The sequence below is a fragment of the Ictidomys tridecemlineatus genome, chromosome 1 (assembly GCF_052094955.1).
Source record: "Ictidomys tridecemlineatus isolate mIctTri1 chromosome 1, mIctTri1.hap1, whole genome shotgun sequence".
NCBI classification, from domain to species: Eukaryota; Metazoa; Chordata; class Mammalia; order Rodentia; family Sciuridae; genus Ictidomys; species Ictidomys tridecemlineatus.
The window spans coordinates 73,051,655-73,064,030 of NC_135477.1; the positions used below are offsets into that span (position 1 = coordinate 73,051,655).

General features: G+C 33.4%; 1 protein-coding gene across 3 annotated transcripts in view; it reads left to right on the forward strand.

Moving 5' to 3' along the window:
* Parg (poly(ADP-ribose) glycohydrolase) overlaps nucleotides 1-12,376 on the forward strand; it is a 109,712-nt gene that overhangs the window by 67,710 nt on the left and 29,626 nt on the right. For all 3 annotated transcript variants that reach the window (XM_005339057.5, XM_013364663.4, XM_078042427.1), the window contains exon 13: nucleotides 3,010-3,157. In XM_005339057.5, the coding sequence (XP_005339114.2) occupies nucleotides 3,010-3,157 (148 nt within the window). The remainder of the gene's footprint in view (nucleotides 1-3,009; nucleotides 3,158-12,376) is intronic.

Below are 12,376 nucleotides of genomic sequence, written 5' to 3' on the forward strand. Positions count from 1 at the left end.
TAATTCAGAAGCTGAATAATCTGAATAAAGTAGCGTTAAAGTAAAGAAACTTATAAAATGAGTGATTAAAAATAAAGAAACACTAATATGCTTGTTTTCATGTACTAGATCAGGTATATCACCTGTTATAGAGAGCCTTTTATTAAGAACTTTTTTAAGTAGCAGAAACTTTTATTTTCTTAAAGACCCCAGTTTTTAGAGGCATATTGAGTTTTGTGCATTTATTTCTGTGTACACCTTGCAAATAATGAATTGTTGACCTTTTATTCAGTAAACAATAGCATTCACATTGCATGTATTTCATGATCATTATCAAATAGTACATAAGTTGGATAGAGCTTGTATTTTATTTGTTCTGTAAATTATTCCAGTAAAAATTAAGTTATACTGATCTCAACTCTCCTTGGTCTCTCACTTGTATTTCTAGTAGAATTACACTTGCAGGCACTCAGTATGGACTCAGTTCTCAAATGCACTTCATTTCATTTAATTTCATTTCTTTGCTGGGTCTTCCCCCCTTACTTTGCCCCTGCTCTCATAATGCTTGTCATCTGATTAATTGCTTTTTTTTTTTTTTTAATGTTACACTTTTCCAGTTTATTTTTTAAACTGTAGCCTGAAGTACCATACTAAGACACAGGTTCAGTTGTCATATGAATCTTTCTCAGAAACTTCAAAATTGAGTAAAAATTCCCTAGACCCCAAACCACTTATCACCAACTGTAACTATCCACATGATGTATTTTACAGTGAAGCCACCATAATTCCTCTCATGTAGCTGTTTACATTTGGGTTTCTCCTTGTGTCCCTTGTATAGCTGTTGCCTCAGGCTATATGTTAGCTAACTCTGGATCGAATGCCATGTTCTCTTGTAAAGCTTTCCTAATCTTCCTCCCAGGCTCAGATTTAGTTAATTCTGTTATATGAAAACTAACAAATACATACTAACATGCTCTTTAATTATCACTTTATCATTCTGCTTATGTTCCTGACTCCCATCCATCTAACTTGCAAATCCTATGAGGCCAGGAGCTGAGTACTAAGTAACCAACCTAATTAACATTTTCATCAAAAATTGTTTTTCTATATAAGCTAAAGAGTTACTGGGCATCCCCTGCCCTCCAGCCCCCTTTTTTTTAGTGCTGATTACAAATACAAACCCAGCTAGGTGCAGTGGTGCTTGTCTATATTCCCAGTGACGCAGGATGCTAAGGCAGGAGGATTATAAACCCGAGGCCAGCCTAAGCAACTCAGTGAAATTTTGTCTCAAAACAAAAAAAGACTAGGGTTATAGCTCAATGGTAGAGCATCCTTGAGTTTAATCCTAAATGCCAGGAAAAAAGAGAAAAAGAATACAAAACCAAATATATGATTTTCAAACTCATTTTAAGAGTTTGTTGATATATTTCCCTCAAGTTTAATCTCCAGGACCACACACACACACAAAAGAGTAAAGACTATTTTGATTTCTGTAAGTTTCTATATACTTTCACATAGCAAAAGATGTACATTCTTTTGGCAGGAGTTATTGGGTTTTTTGTTGTTGTTTGTTTGTTTTTAAATAAGACAGGGTCTTGGTATATTACCTTGGGGGGCTTTGAACTTTTGATTCTCCTATCTCACCTCCTGATTAACTGACATTAGAGGCTTGTACCAGTACACCTGACCTGATTCATAATTCTTGTTCTACTCTATTATAAAATTAGCTTTAGGTTATCATTTAGTATCAGTTACCTCAGAGAATACAAACAAGTTTGAAGAAATCTTATAATGTACAGTGGTTGGAAAGCATATTACCCTCTCTTACAGTATTTAGTAAATTCTGTTTTACTTGTGTGTGTGAATATGTATGTACAGAAATTATATGTATCTGTATAATCTAACTCTTAACAATAACCTAAGGCTAAGATGGACACCATTTCTTACATAAACTGAATTAACATTGGCAGCTTGAGTGCATTCTCACAAGAATTGTGTAGCTCTTCTTCATCAGTAGATCTCATAATACTTTTACCTAAATCTTATGTAGGACTGGGGGAATAGATTAGTGGTGGCACTTGCCTATCATTTGCAAGACCCTGGGTTCAATAGTTAGCACTGAAGAAAAGAAAAAAAAAAAAAAGCTATGGGTTTCAGACTACATTGGAAATATTAATTTAGTTGAATTTTTGTTCTTATACCAGGTTTCTTTCTTTCTTAGGTATATTTTTTAAAAATATTTGGTGGCTAGGCGTGGTGACACATGCGTGTAATCCCAGCAGCTGGGGAGGCTGAGTGAGGCAGGAGGATCAAGAGTTCAAAGCCAGCCTCACAAAAGTGAGGCACTAAGCAACTCAGTGAGACCCTGTGTCCCTAAACAAAATACAAAATAGGGATGAGGATGTGACTTAGTTGTCTAGTCCTCCTGAGTTCAATTCCTGGTACCCAAAAAATAAGTTGGTAATGTTCATGTATTTGGTGATTTAGGACAAAAATTCCATACCTTTTATTCTTCCACAGAAGAGAAAGATATAATATTATTAAGAAAGGTATTATCCCAAAATAGTCAACTACTAAACTCTTCAGTTCTTTAGGACAAGTGTTTGATTGCTGTATTAAAGTCATATGAAATATATAAAATGAGGTTAAGTATGGATGTAGGAAAATAATGTTAAAACCTTTCAAGCAGAAGACCTCCCTTGACTTATGACCAGGGGAGCCCAAATAAGGTTTATTAAATAAGAGTTCCTAGATAATATTTCGCCCATAAACAATTTTTCTGAGGTCCTTTTTGCACTTTTGGAATTCAAAGAAACATGCAGACATATTAACTTCAATGAAATGGGAAAAGTAAGGCACAAATATAACTACGAGTGTATACAAGTATAACTCAGACTCCTTGGGAACATTAGTCGTTTGAGGTCTGATTTTCATGGGAAATAAAAAGATTAGAACTTTTTGGCATGTGCTTCTTTATCATAATTCTGGTATTTTAGATCATTATTTAACATGCCACATTTTCCTAAACAGGTGGATTTTGCAAATCGTTTTGTTGGAGGTGGAGTAACCAGTGCAGGACTTGTGCAAGAAGAAATCCGCTTTTTAATCAATCCTGAATTGATTGTTTCACGGCTCTTCACTGAGGTGCTGGATCACAATGAATGTCTTATTATCACAGGTTAGTTTTGGGGAATTCTGGAAATGGGGTAAATCCTCCCTACCTGTGAATATCTGTTGTGAAGATTTGAGGCTTCTGATGGGTATTAGTCCCAGTATTTTTATACATTACTTATACTTCCTTTTTGAAATTGTTATAGTCTCATTTTCCTAAAATATCTTGAATATATATTTTATTCTCCACCTTTTCTTTTTTGCCTTCCAGCAGTTTGATTATGATTTATCTAAGTATGGACTTAAACTTTATCTTCCTTGGAGTTCATTGAGCTTTCGAGTTTAATGTTTGTCATCAGATTTGTTAAATTTTTGGCCATTATTTATTTATGTTAGTACATTGATGGTGTCCCATAAGTTTCTAAAGCTATGCTCATTTTTCTTCTTTTTTTTTTTTTTTTTTTTTTTTTTGGCGCTTAGAATGGATAGTCTCAAATGACATATCTTCAGATTCATGGATTCTTTCTTTTACCTGCTGTAATCTACTTTTGAATCCCTCTAATGAATTTTTAGTTATTGTATTTTTTAATTCCAGAATTTCTATTTGATTTTTTTATAATATCTGTCTTTTTATTAATATTTCTATTTGAGAGTTATCTTTACACTTTTGTTACTTAGCCAGTTTTTTTTAGTTCTTCCAACATATTTAAAATAACTAATTTTTTTCTCTTTCCACATTTTTCATTGGTACATTGTATTGTTACATAATGATGAGATTTGCTGTTACATATGTGTATATGCACACAATATAACAATATAAATCTGGCCAATGTTACTCCCCAGCACTTTCCCCTTCTCCCACCCCACTGGTCCCTTTCCTCTACCAGATAATCTCCCTTTGTTTTCCATGGGATACTCCCCAGCACCTTTCTTTTTCCTTTTCTTCTCTAATTTCTACATATGACCCTGGAGCTTCTGAGTTTGACTTATTTCACTTAATGCTGTCTAGTTCCACCATTTTCCTACAAATGACATAATTTCATTTTTCTTTCTGTCTGAATAAAACTCCATTGTGTATATACAACACATTTTCTTTATTCATTCATCTATTGATGGATATCTAGATTGGTTCCATAGTTTGGCTATTGTGAATTTTGCTGCTGTAACCATGGGTATGCATATATCATTATACTATGATGCCTTTAATTCTTTAGGATAAATACTGGGGTGTGGTATAGCTGAGTCATGGTGGTTCCATGCCTAGTCTTTTGAGGAATCTCCATACTGACTTCCATAGTGGTTGTGCTAATTTATAATCCTACCAACAGTGTAAAAGTGTTCCTTTTTCTCCACAACCTCTCCAGCATTTATTATTATTTGTATTCTTGATAACTGTCATTCAGATTGGTGTGAGATGAAATCTCAGTATAGTTTTGGTGTGCATTTCCGTAATTGCTAATAATGTTGAACATTTTTTCATATATTTGTTGGCCATTTGTATTTCTTTTTGAGAAGTGTCTGTTCAATTCATTTGTCTATTTATTAATTGGGTTATTTGATTTTTTTGATTTTAAGTTTTTTGAGTTCCTTATATCTCCTAGATATTAATCCTCTGTCAGAAAAGTAACTAGCAAAGATTTTCTCCCATTCTGTAGGTTCTGTGTTCATATTCCTAATTGTTTTTGCTGTGCGGAAGTTTTTTAATTATATCATTCCATAAATAACTGATTTAAAGTGTTTGTTTAGTAAATCCAACATCAGTTACTGTTGACTGCTTTTCCCCCTGGGTATTGATTATATTACCTCATTTCTTTCCATGTCTTACTTTTTTGTTGTTGTTGAGAACTGGACATTTTGAATAATATAATGTGGCAACCCGCAAATGAGATTTTCCTTCATCAGAGTTCAGTGTTGCTATCTGTTGTTTGTTTAGTAACTTTCCTAAACAAATGCTGTAAAGTCTGTATTCTTTCTTGTCTCTACTCAATTAGATTATTGGTCATCTAATTCTAATGCAGATTTCCTTAAATGCTTGGAGCCAGTAAGTCACACAGTCTGTGCTGAAATGATCTTTGTACATGTGGGGACTCACCTTTTAACACTCCCATCTACAGTTATTGACTCTGCCTTATTCTTCACTTCCTTTTTACACAGAGCCATAAGATTAGGCAAGAGGGGAGAGAGCTGAGGGCCTGAGCATTTACATGGTTGTGGGCTTACATGTGGTCTTCCAGACTCCCAGGAATATGTTAGAACTTTTCTTAAGCCCCTTGTGGACATCTTATTCCTAGGCCTTTTCTTTGAAGCTTTTTGGTTAGCCTATTATTTGCCCTAACTGACTATCACCACCTCAGGCAGCTTCAATTTTAAGTAGTTGCCTGTGTTTATTTTCATTTAACCTTTGGGAATTAGTCTTTTCACACTGGGACGGCTAAGTCCAGTAAATAAAGAGCCTTCGAAGTGAGGTCTTTGAGAGAAACACCAGACAAATGTAATAATGACAGTTCTCTGAGAAAGGAGAATTGAAGGATGTTTGTCACTCTTCTGCCTCTTCTTGTGGCTGCCAGGCTGCTAGTTTTCACTATGCTTAGGGACAGTTGGGTTTTAAGGCTACCACAGAGCTTGGGAGAGTGAAATGGAAAATAAGGCAAATTAAAACACCATTAAGCTTGCTGTTTTTAACCAAGATTCCACCAATTTTCCTTGAATAAACACTGCCTGGATTACTTAAGGCTTTAGTTTATTTCCACTTTTGATTTTTGTTGTGATCCTCTCAGTGTTCTCATTGATTTTTGGGAGGGGAGAATTTTCAAGGTTTTTACTTCATCCTTTTTGCTGATGTCTCCATACCTTTTGTGGACATTCTTTGGTAAAGGGGCTTTAAATGAGTTATTTTGCTTCATTTAAAATTCTGTGTTAATTCTTATCCTTGTAATTCTGCCATTTTGCTGAGGTAAGTAACTTTAAGAAAATAAAAGTTGTTAATTACCTGAGTTTATGTAGGAAATTAGGATTGGAATGTTGGCAAAGAATTTCTTCTTGGATGGAACCGTAGTTAGCCATACAAAGCTAATGACTTGTAACTTGAAGTATTTCATTCACAATTCTTGAATTAGTGATCCAAATTGTATTGAAATGGAGAGACAGAGATAGACACAGACCACTTTTGTTCTCAGCATTGCCTCAACTCACATATTGGTCATCTGGCTGGCTGTGTTAGTTTTTACATAAGCACTTAGAAAGGGTACAGTTGTGGGAAATACTGTGGGAAGTGAGAGTGCAAAAGATTACAAAACAAAAAAATGAAAAAAAAAATTGGTATAAATCCATTATTGGGCAACTAAGTACTTTGAGTATTTGCCCTATATTCTTTTTTTTAAAATGCAAATTGATTTTATTCTTTCTTATGGCTGAGTAATATCCTTTGTATAGATATAAAACATTGTTTATTATATAATAGATGAATCTTGAAAACTTGCTAAATAAAAGAAGTCAGACACAAAAAGCCACATATTGTATGATTCCAGTTATATTAAATGTCCTGAATAGGTAACTTGATAGAGATAGAAAATGGATAAGTGGTTGCAGTGGTTAAAGAGAAATGGAAATAAGGAATAATTGTTAAAGAAATTTCTTTGAGGGAAGATGAAAATATTTTTAATTGGAAAGTGATGTGGGTGCATAGCTTTGTAAAATCCAGTGGGTTGTGTTCTTTAAAAGGGTATTTATCCCAGTTTTTCAAATTTTAAGAAATTTTGGCTTATCCATATTTCTTTATTGTTTGTTTGTTTTAGTTATACATGGCAGTAGACTCTATATATTACACAAACTTGGAATGTATTTTCTTCTAATTGGGACCCCAATCTTGTGGGTACACACAGTGTTGAAATTCACTGAGATGTATTCACATATATACATAGGAAAGTTATGTTAGATTCATTCCACTGTCTTTCCTGTTACCCTGTACTCAGGGATCTCTGAAGGTCAGGAATGTGACTGTCATCATTTAGGTATATCAAATAATACTTTTAAAAGGTCTTAAATTTTTAGCAGTTAAACTGGATTTGAACTGAAGACCTAGAACAAAATATCCCATCAGTTTTTAAGATGAATTTACATCTTTGAAATAAAATCTTGGGGGTTAGTGCTGTAGCTTGGTGGCAGAGCTCTTGCCTAGTAGTATGTGTGAGACATAGAGTTCAAGCCTCAGCACCACATAAAAATAAACAATTAAAGGCATTTGTCCATTTACAACTACAAAAAAATTAAAAAGAAATAAAATCTTGGGAATTATATTCAGAACTAATTTGTTTCATTTGCTTCATTTCATTTACAGTAGTAGGAGTCCCTTGTCATCTGCCTTTAATGTAACTATAAATAAATGGAAAAATTCCCTGGGAATTTTTTTTAAAGAAAGTTTATTTTTAAAGATCATTTATCCCCAGATCACTTGGAAGTTAACTCTAGTCTTTAAATTATGTTTGTAAAATGGATAGAAAATTGCAGATCCATGGTTCACCTTCAGATCTGTAATTAAGTCAAGCTAAGGACATTTGGGGTGACTTTTAACTCAGTGTTTTTTTCCCACTTTCACTTAACTTTATTATAGTGCCTCCTAATTAATATCTGTGATGTGATGTTCCCTTAATGGAAATGGCCATTTCATCATCTATTTGATGTCTGGATTTCTGCCATCTCCCTTCTTAGGAGACTCTTAACCATGCACTGCATCTATCTGCCAGATCAATTCCATTCCTTCAATCATGCATCCAGGCTCAGTGAGCTAATGACTATGAGTATGCTGCCTGAATCTGTAGAAGAGTTTGAGAAATTGGAAATAAATTAAATTTATCATCATTGTGGGACATCTGGTTACCATCAGACTTTTAAATGAATATGAAACAGGTCATGCAAACAGGCAAATACTTTTATACGGTGTTATCCTTCTATACTTTTATACAGTGTTATTCCCAGCCCCCCCCCCCCACAGTGATCCTCACTGGGCAGCCATAAGTTAAAACCTTTTGGTAAGTATAGATAAAGGGAAAGAATTAAAACTCCAGTCTTACCTTTTCTTATCTTCCCCTCTGTCATGTGTTTCTCTACAATATCCAACAAATAGCTCAATACTAAAGGACTCTAAGGGGTTTTTGTTATTGTGTTTCTGTTTGGTGAGCACACAAAGCAGATGCATGCCTATACATGAAACTTTCTGAGCAGAGGAATAGTATATTTAACATAAAATCTACCCTTCAGTTAATCAAATTATCCCAGACATTGCAGTTCCTTATGTCTTTTCTGAGTATCAGCAGAACTGACAGAAATGACTGTATGTAGACACTCTTGCTTATAATATTAGTGCCATCTCTTTATAGAGGTGCAGTGCTAGGGACACCTGTCACTATAGAAATAACCCTTTGCTAAATGACACCAGTTCTTTGGGGAAAGATCCAAATTCAGTTGGAGTTTTTCAGAAATGTTTGGAAATCAAACATTTCTTTGGTGTTCCTCTTTGATTTTTATTAATCATTCTAAAGGCAAGACCGTTCTATTTACTGTATGATTACCACTGTGTGAGTGATGCTGATGAAAGGTGAGTATATGGCTTTCATATGAATCTTTCTGAGGCACAAACTCATTGATAAGTAGATTTGGGGTGGGGGAGGCAGGTACCAGGGATTGAACTCAGGGACATTCAAACACTGAGCCACACCCCAGCCCTATTTTGTATTTTATTTAAAGACAGGGTCTAACTGAGTTACTAAGTCACTTGCCAGAGCTGGCTATGGGTTTGAATTCCCAATCATCTGGCCTCAGCCTCCTGAGCTGCTGGGATTACAGGCATGCACCACCACACCTGCCATAGTAGAAATTTTTAATCTTCAAATATTTTTTTCTATTCATTACCAACTTTTATTCCTAGGAAGAGAAAATAACAATGTTTCTTACTAAATCTAAAAACACAAAGCTGTCGTGAACTCTTAATGAGGTTTTTAATGGGTTTCTTCTAGATTTTTCCTTAAGTAAAGGTCTTCCTTAACTGTGAAGTTCTACAGGCTATCCCTAGAGAGAGCTATCATAAAGGTTATTCATTATATCTTGTTTGCTATTATATTATCACTAAATGCTTACCTTTATGTTTTTATCAATTTATTAATAAATTTGAATTTAAAACACATTAATGGGATCCAGTTTTCAAAACAAACAGCCAATACAATTTTGAAAATTGTGAGTGTAGACACCCAGGATTTAATTTGTTTAAAGCAAAAGCATTTGTATATATCTTTTTTTTTTTTTTTTAATTTCCCATACCCAAAGAAGATAAATCTAGGGCTAGGATATAGCTCAGTTGGTAGATTGCTTCCCTCACACGTACAAGGACCTGGGTTTAATCCCCAGCACCACCAAAAAAAAAAAAAAAAGGATAAATCTAGCCTGGTTTCCCTCAAGAAAGAAGACTGAAAGCTATCCTATTTTGAAGTAGAAATATGATAATTGCTATTTTATATTTTTCAACTGCTTCCTTTTCAAAAGACAGGACAGGTGTTTGTTTTAATAGTCAAGGGATCAGATTAGGCAAGTGTGTGTGTTTGTGTGTATGTGTGTTTATGAAAAAGAAAAATGAGAATTGTCTACACCAAGGTGGAAAACATAATAGAACCAGAGCCTTTCTGACTCTTTTGGTTCCTTTTACTTCAGTAAACTAGGTCACTTTTAATCACCTTGAGAATAGAGTCAAATATCTGTTTTCTCTGTTCCCTTATAAAGTTAAAATCTAATGACATCAACATTGACTGCTTTAGGGTTTAGAAGAATTTTTAGCTTGTCTTATTTGACTTTTCTAAGCAACTCTGTGAGATAAGAAGAATTATTAATAACCCTGAATTTCACATGATGAAGTCCAGTGAGGTTTGGTTATCCAAGGTCTCCTGGCTAGTAAAGATTAAGTAAAGAGCTCTTCTGTGTCCTAATGTCAATCTGTCATTCTTTGCCATGTTATCCTTTTAGATGTGAATTTTTATATATGGTTCAATTATATAATATATTCCTATTAAGTATACCTGGCCTCATTATTTTAATCTCAGTTAATACAGTGTTTTCTGTTTTGTTCATTAATTATGTTTATTAGGCAAGTACTCAGCTGCTTTTATATCCTTGCATTATAAAATGCTAAAGTAGACACAAATATTAATAATTTATAGTCTCTGGTATAGTTTCTCATCCTTTCCTTGTGTTTGTTCACCTTAATATTTCTAAATCCTATAAGCCAATTATTTTATAGAATGTCCCTCATTTTGAATTTGCCCAGTGTTTTTCCTAATTATATTTTGCTTATTCATTTAGGTGATTTTAGAACTACTAAACCATGCCACTGTAAAAAGCAAACCTTAGTGGAGTTTGGTATTGGTTTATAATTATTTTCTGGTTTTCTCTCTCTTTTTAAGTAAAATTTACATATAGTGAAATATGTAATGTTAAGTGTATATTGTGGTAAGTTGGCAAATAAATATTTCCCTTTTATCCCACACCCCTATCAAAACAGAATAACAAATCCATCCTGTCAGACAATTTCCTTGAGCCCTTTTCTGATCAATCCCCATGCTAAGACCAGAAACAAACACAATTTTTATTTTTTTCATGAATTAGTTTTGTCTTTTTTAGAACTTCATATATATATATGTATATATTTGTATATATATGTATATGTATGTATATATATGTATATATACACATACACACACACACACACACACACACACATACACACACATCTACCTTGCTTTTTCCCCCTTCTGCATAAAATGTTATGTGAGATTCATCTATGGATTTGAGTACATCAGTGGTTTTAATCCTTTTTATTACTAAAAGTATAATTCCTTTGTAAATCATGTTTTGCTAATTTTCTGTTGATGAACATTTAGATTATTTGTACTTTTATTTTTGTGATAGTCTTTTTTATATGTCAGATTAGATAGACTCCGGTCCCCATATATTCAAATGCTAACCTAGGTATTGCTGTTAAGATATTTTGTAGATGTGATTAAAGTCCACAAGTAGTTAATATTTTAAAAGGGAGATTATTTGCAAAAATCTGGGCAAACCAATTTCAATCAGTTCAAAGGCCTAAAGAGCAGAGCTAAGGCTTCCCCCCAACCCCCAAAAAGAAATTCTTATTGTGGATAGTAGTTCATTTCTGAGTACCAGCCTGCCTAGTCAGCTCCCACAGTTTTTTAAACCAACTCCTTTAATAAATCTCTTTGTATATATCTCCTACTAGTTCTGTATCTCTGGTTGAACCCTGACTGATAGAAGATTATTGTGAATTAACCCTCTAAGAGTGTTCTCTTCAGTTTTTGTTAGCATATATTTTTAATTTCTATTGGCTGAATACCTAAAAATGTAATTTATAGGTCCAAGGGTGGATGCATATTTAATTTTGTAAGAAATTGTCTGTTTTCCAAAATCATTGTGCCATTTTACATTCTTCCAGCAGTGCATGAAATTTCTACTTGTTGTACATCCTTGCCAATGTTTAGTGTTGTCAGTCTTTTTTTTTTTTTTTTTTTTTTTTTTTAGTCATTCTTTTCAGTTTATAGTGGTTTTAATGTTATACTGGAATAATGTTGCAGTGTTTCATATGGTTGTTATTAGGATATAGTTCAAATCTTCTGTCCAGTTTTCTAAATTGTATTGTTTTTGTTATTAATTCATGAGAGTTCTTCAGGTATTGTAAATATAAGTTCTTTGACAGATGCTAGTTTTATGAATATTTTTCCTGCTGTCCTGCCTACATATTTTCTTATTGGTCTTTGTAAGGCCGGAAGTATGTAACTTTGCTCTATTATAGTTTTTGTTGATGTTTTTTGGGGTAGAGAGGAGAGCTAGCTTTGGGGGATTTTGTTGTTATTATTGCTTTGGGTAAATTTTATAGTCATTGCTTTCTTTATCCAGTCTAAGAAATATTTATCTATCCCCAATATAATGAAACTCTTCTTCTGTGTTTTCTTCTAGAAGTTTTATAATTTTATTTTTATTTCTGTGAGTCATCTCAAAATTGTTTTCATTCACAGTGTAAGGTAGCAGTTGAAGTTTATTTTGTTTTCTTTGAATGTCTATTTATTCTGGTAATATTTGTTGGGAAAACTACCCTTTTCTGTATGGATTGTTTGTCTTTTCTATATAAGTTTTAGAATAGACCTACATTTCTTCTCATTTACTACTTTTTTTAAAAAAAATATTTATTTTTTAGTTTAGGTGGACACAATATCTTTATTTTACATTTATG